Source organism: Equus przewalskii, chromosome 7, assembly GCF_037783145.1.
Source record: "Equus przewalskii isolate Varuska chromosome 7, EquPr2, whole genome shotgun sequence".
Taxonomy (NCBI): domain Eukaryota; kingdom Metazoa; phylum Chordata; class Mammalia; order Perissodactyla; family Equidae; genus Equus; species Equus przewalskii.
In genome coordinates this window covers 13515919-13530812 of record NC_091837.1, presented here as the reverse complement: position 1 = coordinate 13530812, position 14894 = coordinate 13515919, and the positions used below count along the sequence as shown (strand labels likewise).

Below are 14894 nucleotides of genomic sequence, written 5' to 3'. Positions count from 1 at the left end.
GTAAATTGAGAATGTGCTTGATCTCTTCCATCTGCCCCTCCAAATCCACTCCACTCCCTCCTCCCTGTCCTGTGCCCCCCTCTGTGGACCACATCAACTGGCTTCATGGCTCTTTTGCTCCCAGCAGGGTGTGCCAGGAATGAGGCACCAGCAGATGTGTGGACAGAGGAGGAGAGGGAGGCTAGGGTATTTCTTCCCTCACCCCAATCTCTGACGGGAAACTGGGGCCGCACCCTTTGCCCTAAAGTCTTAGATTCTCTTAGGTGCCCTCTTCACACAACTATTCAGAAAATCGGTCACTCCCCTCACCCCTTCAGCCCTAAAAGTGAACACAAGGTCCTGCTGTTACTACTAGCCCTGAGATACTAAATCTTCACTCCTGATGTCCCTGCCACACCTTTCTAAACACAGCAGTCCCTTTATTGGCTTTTTCTCAAATTATCCTAATTTGAATGCACCACCTATCTCCTGCTAGGATCCTGGATTACACAGGCGATCCACCACCTATATCTCATAAGGTTAGAGACTAGAAGTCACATGACTACTAAGCGCCGCGCAATGAACTATAATCACCGTTATGACAATTACATGATGCAAGAATTGCTGCTCCCAATTTACAGATGAGGAAGCCGAGACTCAAAGAGGAAAGGCGCCCAAGCACACAAAGGTGTGGAAGAGCTAGAACTGGGGCCTTCGCCTCCAGACGCCGAAATCTCTACCTTTCTATCCCCATGATGGCCGTCACGATCAATATTTTTCCTATCACGCCCTATTTCATTATTATCATCATTCCTTCAGGAAGACACCCTTCTCTTAAGGACAGAATTACATTTCCACTGCTGGACAGAGTTTAACGGTGTGGTTAAGAGTGGGAGCGCTGGAATCGGTTTAAAGTTCAAGACCCGACTCGCCACTTGCAGGAAGCGTCATCTCGAGCTAGAGAATTACTTCCACGAGGAGCCTGTTTCCTCCCGTAAAACGGGGGATGCGCCCCTTCCTCGGCGGGGTCGTTGCGAGGATTCAATGGCATATGGCTTGCCCAGCACGGGGCCGGCGGGAAGCGCTCCGATGCCGGCAGCTGCGGGAAGAGCGGTTCCGCGGCTTTCTTCCCGCTCAGGACCGGGGAGGCGGGCCGCGCCCGGCGGCCCCAGGGAAAGAGCCCGCCGCCCACCCCTGGGCGCACCTGTTCCTCCAGCCGCTCGATCTCCAGCTGGTTCTTCTCCTCCTCCTCGTCGTACTCCCACTCGTACTCCCCGGGGGAGCTCTCCGCCGACGAAGCCATGGCGTACTCCTCGTCTCCATCGCTCTCGCTCATGCCCTCCTCCTGCTGGTCCCACCCTGGCCCCATGGTCTTGCACGTCGCAGCGGCCACAGCCCGCGATAACACCTTCCTCCTCGTCCTAGCCGCCTTCACCTCCTCCTCCTCTCCCTCGGCCTTGGGCCCGGCCTTGGGCTCAGCCTCCGGTTCCGAAGCCGAGGTTGCAGCCGCCGTCGCCATCTTGCGCTTCCAGTGACTCTCGGGTCCTCACACGGCCGCCGAAGACCCGCGGAAGTAGAAGCTGCCCGCGGCGCGCGCCTGATCAAAAACGCCGCGCTCTTGCCACCCAGAGGGAAACTGTGAGTCTCGGATGACGGAAAAACCTCGAGACGCACGCCGTTCATATTATTCTTACATACTTGTAAAGGTTCTCGTCAGAGGAAAAAACCCGCCAACATGGCATATGTTCCGCCACAACTTCAGACAGACGTTGGGTCTTTGGACAGGAAGTGGAGGCCATTAGAGGAAGTCATGGAGCGAGCGTGATGACTGTGGTCAAGGGTTTGGCGCCATCTTGAGAAGGTCAATATGATTCTTGGGATAAATGCCTAACTTACTACCCAGTGTGACCTGGCGCGTGGTTCAGTCTCCCCAGCAACTGAGCTTCAAACGCGGGGAAGCTTCAACTGAGCATCAAGTACTCGGGGAAGGATCGATTACACCATCTATGAGAAAAGCCCATTTCCCAAAGAGATTCCTCCCCTTTATGTAATGCCTGGTGACTAGCAGGCGTTAAATACGTGTGAGATTTCTCGTTTTATAAAATCATATTCTGCAGACCAATATTAATAAGTTACTTGACTAACCATTTATTTAGAAACTCTTCTTTGCCAGGTATTGTCATATAAATTGTGACAATTTGATGGTTTATATTGAAATAGACAAATATATACACTTTTTAAAAAATATATACACTTTAAAAAAAAATCATGACAGTGTTTGTTTCCTTCTTAATTAAGCTTCCCATTTTTGAGGTAGGAAAGTATTCGTGTGTTTATTTATTGCTTTCCTCCTTCATTAGCAAGCTTAATGGGGCAGGAACTGCGTCTTTCTTTCCGTTGGAACCCCAAAGCCTAGTATAGAGCCTTGACACATGATAGGTACTCAACACATGACTCTATGACTGAAAAAACTGTCCTTGAATTAGTACAAAAGAGAAAATCAAGGCTTAGAGAGCTGACGTCATTTGCCTACGGTCACACAGCCAGGAAGGAGCAGAACCGGGATTCTAACAGGATTTTTCGAGTTTGAATCCCGACTGAGTCTAACTCTGGGCAACCTTAGACCAGTTACCAAACCGCTCTGAACCTCAACTTCCTAAGCTGCAAAACAGAGTTAAGAAACGTGGATTAGATGATCCTGTGCGCCGCATTCCGGCGGTGGCCTTTGTGAACGTGAACTTCGGTCCAGCACTCCAGGAGGCCGAGGTCCCAGCAGACCCAGAACCCAGCACCGAGGACACGCCCTCCCAGGACTGAACGCCTTCCAGCTCCGCGCCCCGCCCGCCCCGAGGGGCGTGGTCAAGGCGGGGCCAACGCGCGGACACGTGCACGGAGCGAGAGGGCGCAGGCGCGACGTCGCGGTGACGTAGGAGGGCGCGCGCTCCGAGCTAGGAGCCGACGCCTCTCGGCCTCGCGCTCGCCTGCGCAGGCGCAAGCGCGCAAGATGGCGGCGGCTGGAGCGGGCCGTCTGAGGCGGGCGGCGTCGGTCCTGTTGCTGCGGAGCCCACGCCTGCCAGCCCGGGAGCTGTCAGCTCCGGCCCGGCTCTATCACAAGAAGGTAGGCGCCGGCGGGGTTTGCGCGGGGCCGCAGCGGCCGGGGGGCGGGAGTGCGAGGACCGCCGAGGGGGCCCGGGCGTAGCGGCGCCCGACGGGGGCCGGGCCGAGGGAGGAGCGGCTCGGGGAGCCCCACTGCGGCCCGGCGAAGGGGCGGCGCCCGGCTGGGGGTGCAGGGGCCGCGCCGTGCCTCCGCGCTCTCCCTCGCTGCGCGGGAGCCCGACCCCGCCGGAAATGAAAGTGACGGCCACCGCTCGTGGGGTAGCCACGGCCAGGGCCCGCCGACGGCTGCCAGGTCGCGCGTCCCAGCCTTTCCACTTCCCAGCAGCGCGGGACAGCGGGCCTGTTGGCACCTGTCCCTGCCAGCCTGATGCAGGGACAGACACGCACAGCGGCGCGGCCCTGGCCAAGTGACCTTGGGCGAGACACTGCCCTTCGCCGAACCTGGTTCCCCGTTTGTGGACTGGGGGGGGGGGGGTCTTGGCAGTCCTAGACCTGCACGAGATGATGCTCGTGGAGTCCTCGGCCTGATGCCTGCCACGTGAGGACCATTTACGGTGCTGCTGCTGTTACCGTTGTAGGAAGGAGCCTCTGAGCGGAGTCAGACACGTAACCGACAGTCATAATGTTTTTATTTATGTTTCGGGTTTTTTGCGGGAGGAGGGGGAGAGGACTAGGTGCGTAGTTTACAGCCCTGGCCTTATGGGGGTGTAAAGTCCCCTAGACGTGAGATTTCTTTCACTCCAGAAACTAACTAAAGAATGCTGGAAATCAGCATGGGGCAGAAAGTCCAGATTGGATATGATCTTGTAGGTCCCGGGGCTTGGAGTCAAAATCCGTGGTCGGATAGGTGGAGGGAAGGAGACTGGAAGATCGGGATACTTCGGGCTAACTGGTAAACGGACCCCAAGGTTATTAAAGCCCGCGGTGTGCCGGTTCTGGCTTCTCGTTCGCCAAGGACTTCTCGTTCGCCAAGGACTTCGCCCCTTTCCCTCCTGGGAGTGTTTTGTTGACATTTCACGCTGAATGAATTCGGGCCAGCAGCCTTTCAGCCACCAGGGGGCGCTGCTGCGCCGGGGTGGTTTCAGGGCCCTGAAGTATGGGAAGGGGACTGATTTTATCATCATACACAAATGGACACGTTCCGTAGCATTGTTCCTCCTGGAACAGTCTCCTTGACGGTCTGGGGAAGGCTTCAATCTCTAGACCGTACTTATTTTTAGAATTTTTGAATAGTAATCGTTATCTTTTGAGAATGGCTTTTATTTGGAAATCAATAAAATTTGTTTGAGCCCAAATCTGGTGACTTAGGTGGGTGAAGGTTAAGTAATTATCTGTGGTTTAAAACTCTATGGAATTAAGACATGATTTGGCTGATTTTTCTCCAGTATCTTAACTCTCTGAAGGTGGTTGGAGAGGAGATACAGAAAGACTTTGGGTCCCAAAGGGTCCTCATTGACAGAAATTTGAGCCTTCCTACCCAGGGGGATTTGGGATGTAGTTATTGCCTCCACTCCAGTCAAGTGGGGAGATCAGTGCCAAAAAGAGTCATGATTCCTTTCCTCTCATTTCAGGTTGTTGATCATTATGAAAATCCTAGAAATGTAGGGTCCCTTGACAAGACGTCTAAAAATGTTGGAACTGGATTGGTGGGGGCTCCAGCATGTGGCGATGTGATGAAACTACAGGTGGGACTGGTTTGTGTCTTTAATGGTTATCACAGTAATCCCTCTGCTTAGACGGTTGCTTCATCGTTTACGAAGCCTGTGCACGTGCAGCGTTCCGTGCGTACTGCACCTTGATTCCTGTGGGGTGGGATGAGTCAGTGTTGTAAACTGTCAGAGCAGGGACTGAACGCTAGTCCTCCCGCTAGTAGCCTATGCTGACCCTTTCTGAGACAGGAAGCTGATCTCACTTTTCTAGTCCCTGTGTCAGCTTAAATTCCAACTTCGGCAAAGTAAAAGGTTTTGTGAATTTTACTGATCAAAGGAAAACCACAACCGTTCAGCCAGCAGTCCCCAGTGAGATAAGAAATGTAATAAACCTCCCCCAAATTGGAGGCACCCTGAAGGCAGTGACTGGCACTTGGGTAAAGCATAGCTTTATGCACAATCTGCTTCATCATGGTGGGTGGGCAGCTTGCTAGAGGTCTTCGTGCCTGTCTTGGAAAGCAGAAACAAGGCAAATGCAACTTGGTGCCCAAGAAAAAAGCATCAACCAGAGACCTGTAGTGCAGGCTCTCCTAGCGTTTACAGAGGCGGGTTTATCCAGCAACTGTGAAGAGAACTGCGTAGCCAGAAAGCAGGCTACAAAGAAAACCAAAACTGGGGAGGGGGCATATTTTTCAGCTGATCTTTACCAGCGAGGCCTGGATAATTCTGTGTAGTTGTTCCTATGTTTAGCTTTTCCTCCCTGAGCTCTTTGAAACTAAGCCAGCTCAGTAATTAGTGCCAAAACTTAAGGTGTGGAAAGCAAGACCAAAGCTCTTGGGGAGAGCCCCAGGGCCCCTCCGTGGGGACAGGCTCTGCAAGGCAGCACCGGGATCACTGCCTGACTCCCGTCTCCTTTCTAGATTCAAGTGGACGAAAAGGGGAAGATCGTGGACGCCCGGTTTAAAACGTTTGGCTGTGGTTCTGCCATTGCCTCCAGCTCGTTAGCCACCGAGTGGGTCAAAGGGAAGACGGTAAGGTCGCTTGCAAATTGGACAGAATTAAACCGCATTCTGCGCACACCTGGCTTGCAGTTAAAGGGTTTAGTGAGTGAAAAAAAGGAACTATGAGTTTTTCAAAATAGCGTTCTAAGAATTTTTTTTTAATTTCTCCTGCCCGGATTTTGATTAAATTCTTCTCCACATTGGGAATGAGGGATAATTTTGTTAAGTGTTTTTTAGTTTTGGGGGGTTTTGTTGGTGGTGGTCATTTTTATTTGTTCAGGGATCTGCGTGGTGTTTTGTTTTTAATTAGATAGAAAAAAAGATCCTCAGCTCTCCCTCTGACAAAATAGAACTGAAAAGAAATCTTTGGCTTTCTCCAACGTTCCTGATGTTAGAATTGTTTAGGAGCCGAAGGTCAGAGCGGGGAGGGTATGGTTTAGTGGTTTGTTTTCTTGTTTATTTCCTCCCATCTTGTTGCAAGAAGGATTGCAGGTGGCTCACAAGGATTCATGAAATAACAAACTAGCTTGTGCTAAACAGGGTTGGAGAATGAAAAACACAGTGAGGGGTGGGAGGGGCGGAGTGAGCAAATAAATCAGAGCAGTGATGCCGCAGCTGGTGGGCAGCCTCTGAGGGGAGATAAGAAAGGCTGGAACATGCTTTCCATCCTTTTCTCTGCCAGAACCCCTCCCCAGCCGCTGCAGAGGTAGAAGGCCCCAAAGCCAGTGAAGAGCTGGACTTTCTAAAGGCTGGTCGTCACTGACACCTCTCCGGAAAGCCGGATGGCACAGTCTCGTCTCTGTAGCCCCACGGCACCGAGTGTAGGAAGCTGAGTCACGGAGCGGCATGCTTGGGGCCGGGCAGCTCTGCAGCAGAGTGCTGTGCCAGGCCACGTGCCGCCTGCCGCCTGCGGCTCAGGACCTTCTGCCTGGCGAGCTCCTCGGGGCCAAGGCAGCACGGACCTGTCCTGTTCTGGCAGGAGGTGGCTCTGCAGGGATTTGTCCAGAACCATCCTCAGGGAAAGGGAGATGAGGGGACAAGGCACGTGTGCTCCCAGGACCCGGCCCTTAGGGCACTGTGAGCTGTGATCAGAAGGTGGGGAAGAGGGCCTTTTTTGACCGTGAGATCCTCCCATCTGAGTTTCCGGGATTTGAAGCATCATTCAGTGGAGTTAGCGGAACCGGGAAACGGGGGGCAGACGGGGACATCTGGCTTTCCTTATGGCAGTGGGGCTCTTCCCCCTGAGCAGGGAACCACCTGCCTCACCTTGTGCCCTCGGGCTCTCGACCCGACCCCAGACATCCCATTCAGTCCGTCTGGAGGACACACATTCTCCTTCAGGTGGAGCAGGAGCCTGAGCTCTCCTCCCAGGGCCTGCTTGTGCCTCCGCCACAGTGCTGGGGTGCCACCTCTCCCATCCCCGACACCACTCAGCTCATCTCAGAAAAGTTTGGTACAAGGGCATCAGGGAAGCTGAGGGTCACACAATCAGCACGGAAATCACTGCCTTTTTTAAAAAAAAGACTCATGTTGCTGGCCTCTAGCAGAGCCCTAAGAGATCCTCACAGTCCACTCTGGCTTACAGAGGTGGCTTTGCTGGCCCTGCTCGCCCCAGCCACGCGGTGCCAGTGTGTCTTCACACCTGAGAGTCCCAGCTGCAGCCCTGCTGTACAGGCACGGGTCCTTTGTTTGGGCTTACTCAGTGGAAACCATCCCCAACCCCGTGCTGGGGCCTCCTTGGCCTTCCTTTCTTACTGTCTGTCCCTCCGCATAGAGCCTCACTAAAGCCACTCGTCTTTCCTGTATGCCTCCCAGGTGGAGGAAGCCTTGACCATCAAAAACACGGACATCGCCAAGGAACTCTGCCTTCCTCCTGTGAAACTGCACTGCTCCAGTAAGTCTGCCCCCCGGAATGCCAGGAGCTGGGAGAGTTGGGAGTCCTTTTGTAATGGCATCAAGCTGGACTTCTGACAGTGATGACAGGTCCTTTTATGTCATGGCACCCGTCTTTATAACCCTGCAGGGTCAGAGCTTGCAGAGTCCGTCTTTGTGACTGTCAGAGCGTTGAGCCCCATGGTCTCAGCCGTCTCCAGGACAGTTTTCCAGGAGGCAGTGTGTGCCAGGCGCCTTGCTGAGCACTTCATAGCATCATTTGTAAACCTCCAAGATGCCTCCGGGCCACAGAAGGTGTCATTACCTCCCCCTCTCACACACGAGGAGACGGGGACTCGGGTGGAAGCACCCCAGTCACACGGCTCCTCAGTGGGAGAGCCGGAACCTAAGCCCCAATCTTTGATTCCAAAGTCCGTGCTGTTCCCACGTCACGGTGGTAAAGTTAGGGTCAGCAGAGGAGAAAACAGCTTTGGCCGTAATCCCATTCGGTGTGCACTGCATCCCTTCCTGGCTAGATGCTGGTCTGTCGGAGTGCATCTGCGCGTGTGGAATGACTAAGCCGGGTTGTGCTGTGTCCCCTCCGCTGTCCTAAGGGCGAGCTCAGATGCCGGAAGACCGGCACTTGGCTCTCCACTTCCGGCTCTGTCTTAAATCGAAAGGTTTTTCCATCTTCTCTCAACCTTCTTGGGAAGGGAAGAAATGAGAAACAGCAGGCTTAACTTAGTGATGGAGGTTTACTGACCAAATTAGTTAAAAATGAGCCGAGAGCCAGGCCCCTTGCTGGGGTAAGACTCAGGAGGAGAGCTGAGTGCCGGGGCGGAGACACGCTGCCGCAGTCTTCAGGAAGTCTGCTCAGCCCCGAGTTCTTGCCCCTTGACTGGAATTTCAAGGACCCTTGAGTAAAGGCTGCAGTTTGTAAACATTTCCACACGGCTTCAGGAAAGCCCCAGCCTCCTCCTTGGGCCTCCTCGGGGACTGAGGCCCGTAGCTAAGGCTCTCTGCTGTTTGCTTGCTTTCTCCTGGCATTCCAGCTCTCTCCATTTATATTTTCCCTCAGAGCCTCACTTTTCATATCAACTCCTAAATAAAAGTTTTCAAACTCACGATCACTAGAGAGCAATGTGGCAGACGCCATCCCTTCTACCTAAATTGTGCCGGCTATCTTAACCAGCATCTCCTGGATTTATTCCAGACTGCCATGTGGGCACATGAGAACTAACAGTTGTAGCCCTACTGTGTGTCAGACCCACTCTGTAAGTCCTCACACGTTGTCCCAGTTTTACAGAAGAGAAAGTAGATTCCAGGAGGCTAAGGAACGAACCAAGAATCCCAGGGATCTACCCCCAGCCTGTCTCCAGAGGCAGCAGGCAGGAGTGGCGTGCTCAGGACCAGCAGGCTGGCTTTCCGGCCTACTCCTCACGCCCCCATCCTGGCTCGGCGACTCGGTGAAGCCCTCCCCAGCTGCTGCGCTCCAGCTCTTAAAGATTCTGTTCCAAAGACTTTAGATTCTAGAACTTAGGCTCTCTTTCTTCCCTTACTTCCAGTGCTGGCTGAAGATGCAATCAAGGCTGCCCTGGCTGATTACAAGCTGAAACAAGAACCCAAGAAAGGCGAGGCGGAGAAGAAATGAGCCCTCGGCGCAGCCTCCGACGAGTCGTGTCGGCTGTCTGCGCAGCCCGGGCAGCCTCCGTGTCTGTTCAGAAGGCCCTGCACTACAGCAGACAGCTGTGAGATGCGCACAGCATTTGCGTTCGCGTTGTGGCTCTGACGCAAGCGAAATACACAGTTTAACTGTTCCGGATCCTGTGGTTTCTTTCAACCCACTCTTACAGCCTTAACCCAGTGTATGTATATTTTGAATTGTGTATATGGCCTCCAAACTGGAATCAATGAAGTCTCAAGTTTTGCTAGTCCATGAAGTGCACAGATACCTATTTTACCTGAATCTATTTTGGGAAGATTATCAAGAGAATGCCTTGGTATGATTACTTGATAGAGTAATAGAGTATTGTACATAAGACAGATCTGCATATATACAGTAAATAAAAGCATACAAGACAATGTTTTTCTCTGGTAAGCCTTGTCTCTTGGACCCCTCCCTCACCCCAGCGTGCTGCCAGAGCCCCTTGGGCTTCCCAGATGCCAGACCATGATGGCGTACGCCCCTTCCCAAGCAAACGGGGCGGTAAAGACCGTGTCTGGAGACTTCTACAAAGCCAAACATCCGCGATGTCTTAGGAAACAAGGGGAAGGAGAAGCAGATAGCCATCACTGTTTGTTGCTCTTTGCAAGATAACAGATTGACAGCTCACAAGTAATTTCACTGGTTTGTGAAACCCTGGAATCTGAGAAAGGCTGGTCAGACGGTACCCTGAAGCTGTGGCCTGGCCATGTAAAGCACACCTGGGGAACGAGTGTAAAGGAGATTTCCAGACCCCGGGCTCCGCTTTGGGTCGGGCAGCTGATTCCAATGCCCCTGACTTGGACCACCTCCTGGCTGGTTTTGTGCGGTGGTGGACGAGCTAAGCCACAGGGAAGAAACTTCCTTTGTCCGTTCTCTGTCATGCGCCGGTGTGACACCTAAGTAGTCCATTCTGAACTGTCGGAACGTGTACAGTGAGCTAAAGTTGTTTAAAACACCACCCTCCCTCCAGCACAAACACAGACCTTCCAGTTTCTCCCTCCTGCCCCGACCTGCCCTCAGGGTTGCCAGGCAGGGTTCTGAGGTCCCTACTGTCAGCCACCAGCTAAAATCCCACCAAAGGAGGCCCAAATTTTTACTGAAAACATGATCTTGAAATACTGGCTAACAGTCTCAAATCTTCAACTCTTCAAAAGTGAGATGTGTTATCTTTTGTGATAGTGGTGTTTTGGTTCAGGCATAGGCTGGCTGCCTTTTTTTTTTAAATGCAATCCTTTTTTATTTTTTCTTATTTATTTTTTTCCTCCCCGAAGCCCCAGTAGATAGTTGCATATCCTAGTTGTAGGTCCTAGCTGTGGCATGTGGGACTCCACCTCAGCGTGGCCTGATGAGCAGTGCTAGGACTGCACCCAGGATCCAAATCGGCAAAACCCTGGGCCAGCGAAGCAGAGCATGTGAACTTAACCACTCGGCCATGGGCCGGCCCTGCCTCTTCTCTTAAATATACCTCCCCTGTTTAAAAAATTAAAAGTCCTGTGGGTTCTGTGAAGGGCACAGAACTTCAAAGGCATTCCCTCCACTGCCTGTGGACAAGGCCCCAGAGCAAGGCCTTTATAAGAATCTCAAATTAGAGGTGCCGGGTGGAACCATGTCAGACTGTCCTGTGTGGCATGTTCTGCTATTTAATTCACAGTCCTCTAGACTGGGCTTGTCTCTTTCCTTTCTTTATTATATGTGGCAACACTGCAATTCGCCACCACTTTTCCTTGTGATTTTTAAAATGAGACATGGTTGTCCTGGTTGACATCCTCTGAGAGTTGAAGCTGACCTCTACACATCAGAAGCTGCTCGTAAGCAGCCACAGCAACATTACCAGAATAGCCCAAACCCCAAAATATGTGGTTGTACAGCTAAAAGAAATGCATGTTTGTTTTTTTTTTTAACTTACATTAAAGATACTCCTTTTCCCAGCCAAATCTAGTTTGAACCACACGAGGGCATCGTGTACCCTTCAGTGAGCTTAAATCTGGAGATTTTTGCATCTCCAAGCGGGTCTTAGCATCTAACTCTTCTCGGGAGACTCCGCATGTCAGTTGCCAGGGTCCATGGAGCACCAGCGCTCCATGCCGGCTCTTCTATTTATAATCTCATTAATTCTCGCGATAAGCCACCCAGGTGGCCATTCTTTCAAACAAGGAAACTGGCTCAAGAGGTCAATGGACTCAAGCCAGCTAGCTCAGGCTGGGTGAGCCCAAAGTTCATGCTTCTCCTGCCTCGTTTCTTTCTGGCAGAACGCACAAGGATGCTAACCACGTCGAGGCTCGCCTGTGCCTTCAGCATTCGCATGAAGAAGGCAAACCAACGCAGGATGAGCCCCAGTCGTTCATTTGGCCACCTCGCCACCAAGTACTGCAGCCCTCACCCTGGCTGTGCATCAGAGTCATCCGGGAGCCCAATTTACCCCTGACACCCAATTAAATCTGGTGCCCTGGGGGTGGGGCCTTGGGCACTGGTGTTTTATTAAAGGTCCCCGGGAGTTTCCAACACCCACAGGGAGAACACTGCACCTTGCAAAGCCATTTGCTAGAATTATTTCAGTGAACACTCACAGTCCTGTGAGAAGGTGTCACTTCCCATCCCCAAAAGAGCTCTTGAACCCCTTCCTCTCTGCCGGCACCCCCCACTCCCCACCTCTGCCTTGGCCTAGGCCTCCCCATTAGTCCCCCTGCCTCCAGCCTCACTGTTGGGATCCATTCCCCACGTGGCTGCTGGAGGGGTCTTTCTAAACAAAACTCTGACTCTGTCACTCCTCTTCTTAAAACCTGTCCATGGCTCCCCACTGCCCTTCAGACAAGTTTCCAAACTTCCTACCACATGGATCGCTTTGCTCCAGCCATACCGAACTTCCCTTCGGGCCTTTGCGCATGCTGTTCCTCCTGCTGGGAATGCCCTTGCCAGGCATCTTCCTTTACCCTCCACTCAGCCTGGGAGCCTCATCTCAGGCATCACCTCCTCTGGGAAGCCATCCCTGATTCCCCCGAGCTGAGCTAGGTGCCCCCTCTGCTCCCACAGCCCCCTGTATTTCCCTAATCACATACGTATCATGACAGCATTGTAATTTGCTGTTTTCTTGTCTTTCTATATTATTACCCAGAGATTGAATCTTCTTTTTTTCTATAAATTTTTCTTTCAATTATAAACGCATAATGCACTATTAAAAAAAACTCAAACAGGGGCTGGCCCCGTGGCCGAGTGGTTAAGTTCGCGCGCTCCGCTGCAGGCGGCCCAGTGTTTCGTTGGTTCGAATCCTGGGCGCGGACATGGCACTGCTCATCAGACCATGCTGAGGCAGCGTCCCACATGCCACAACTAGAAGAACCCACAACGAAGAATATACAACTATGTACCGGGGGGCTTTGGGGAGAAAAAGGAAATAATAAAATCTTTAAAAAAAAAAAAAAAAAAAAACTCAAACAGCCTGAAATGGAACAGAGTGCTTTGTAAGTTTCCTTGCCACCCCTGCTAATTCCCCAGTCTCCCTCCTCGGGGACACTCACTGAGACTCGTTTCTTGGGTGTCCTTCCAGAAATTTTCTCGGCATATCCAAGCATACATGTGTTTAAAGAGACCGTCCCTTTTTTGTTTTTTACATAACTGGTAACATACTTCACATACTTCTGTATCTTTTTATTTTCCTCTTAACCATATTTCCGAGGGTCACTCCACATCACTTCCCGTAGACACGCCTCATTCATGTTCACAGCCCACAGTGTTCCCTTGTGAAGGTCCATAGTTTAGTTTTCTATCAGATTGTGTAGGTTGTTTTCACAGCAATGTCACTTATGGGCCCAGCATCTGGTACAGTTCTTGACTTACTACGTGCTCCAGGAATGCTTATTGAGTGGATGGATAGATGGATGGACAGATTGATTGGTGGGTGGGTGGGTTTGTGGGTAGGTGGATAGATACATGGAGGGGGTCGATGGATGGACGGGCAAATGGAGAGAAGTGTGGATGGGTGGATGGATGGGTTGGGTGGATGGATGGGTTGGGTGGATGGATGGATGAATGGATGGATGGATGGATGGGTGGGTGGGTGGGTAGGTGGGTGGATGGATGGATGGATAGGTGGATGGATAGCTATGTGGCTGGATGGGTTGGTTTGTGGGTGGATGGATACATAGATGGGTAGTGGGTAGATGGATGGATGGATGGATGGGTGGGTGGGTGGATGGATGGAGAAACAGGCTCAGAGACGTGAAACGATTTACCCTAGATGACACAGCTGAGAAGCGTCAGGTTCAATCTCTGGCTGAGACCCTCTGCCCATCTCCCAAGCTCTTCAAAGCACCCCCCCAAGACCTATGACCTCGTCTCTAATTTAACCTTCCCTAGACATTATTCCTGGATTTTGGCCACTTGGGACCACATTAATATGCGCAGTTTTAGAACCTCACGTTAAGCGTTGTCCTATCAAAACTAGCTGTGTCTTGGGGCTGGCCCCGTGGCCGAGTGGTTAAGTTCGCGCGCTCCGCTGCAGGCGGCCCAGTGTTTCGTTGGTTCGAATCCTGGGCGCGGACATGGCACTGCTCATCAGACCACGCTGAGCCAGCGTCCCACATGCCACAACTAGAAGAACCCACAACGAAGAATATACAACTATGTACTGGGGGGCTTTGGGGAGAAAAAGGAAAAAATAAAATCTTAAAAAAAAAAAAAAAAACTAGCTGTGTCTATCATGGAGTCTTCATAAAAAGCCAAGCAAATGAGAGGCACCTCTTGATGCTTTAGGCCCCTTGAACTGAGGCAAGAGTGCAAACTCTGTGTCCATCCTCGTGACAGGACAGAAGGCTTCTAGGTCCTACTGAGTCTTGATAGAGTTAAGGGGACCCTGCAGATGAGCTCCAGCCCGAGCCAGAAGATGGATGTGGAGCACATCCCTCATCGGGGGGGTCTTTGTGGCCTGCCTGCTTGCTTTCTCCACCCTCCAAGATGACATCAGCCAGCCCCTCAGAAAGCCCAGAGAAGACCATCTCTGCACAGGGAGACAGCAGCAGGACAGAGGGAGCGAGCCTGGAGTGCTGGAGTCAGAGGGTGGGTTCCAATGCTGACCACCACACTTGACCTTGAACAAGAGACTTCAACCACCCCAAGCCTCAGGCTATTGATCTGCAAAACGGGAATGATAACAGTGCCTACCTGGTCTCGGCCGTGCGGACTGAGTGAGATGATGCATGTAAAGCATGTGGCATGTGAAGAGGTCATTGTGATGGAGGTTGTCCTGATTCTACGCGACACTCTAGGTGCCAGGTGCCGTTGCTGGGTGTTTTATAGAGATTAGCTCATTTGCTCCTCCCAGAAATCCTAAAGTGCTGTGATGATCCCATGTTACAGAAGAAGAAACTGACAGGTAAAGCAAAGTGTCCACACAGCCAGGCAGTGGTGGAGGCAGGCTCTAGCCCAAGGCTGGCTGAGCGGAGCCCAAGCACCGGCTGCCCCCGTGCTGGGGACACACAGACGTGACTTCCGGCACACATAGCTTCACAGGCAAGCGCCCTCCACAGTGCTCGGTCAGCCACAGGGCACTGCTGTGGCCCAGGCCCAGCGTCAGTG

General features: G+C 52.2%; 2 protein-coding genes across 3 annotated transcripts in view; one reads left to right on the top strand and one right to left on the bottom strand.

Annotated features, from left to right (window-relative positions):
• Positions 1-2778, bottom strand: part of SART3 (spliceosome associated factor 3, U4/U6 recycling protein) — a 36122-nt gene extending 33344 nt beyond the window's left edge. The window contains exon 1 of one of the 2 annotated variants that reach the window (XM_008520954.2): positions 1184-2778. In XM_008520954.2, the coding sequence (XP_008519176.2) occupies positions 1184-1498 (315 nt within the window). In that variant the 5' untranslated portion in view covers positions 1499-2778. The remainder of the gene's footprint in view (positions 1-1183) is intronic. The other variant, XM_008520953.2, reaches the window with a different exon arrangement.
• Positions 2769-9700, top strand: ISCU (iron-sulfur cluster assembly enzyme). The gene is made up of 5 exons (XM_008520952.2): positions 2769-3097; positions 4668-4781; positions 5666-5776; positions 7562-7640; positions 9184-9700. Exons 1-5 carry the CDS (start codon positions 2984-2986, stop codon positions 9267-9269), a joined length of 504 nt encoding a protein of 167 aa, XP_008519174.2. The 5' UTR covers positions 2769-2983; the 3' UTR covers positions 9270-9700.
• The last annotated feature ends 5194 nt before the right edge of the window (positions 9701-14894 follow it).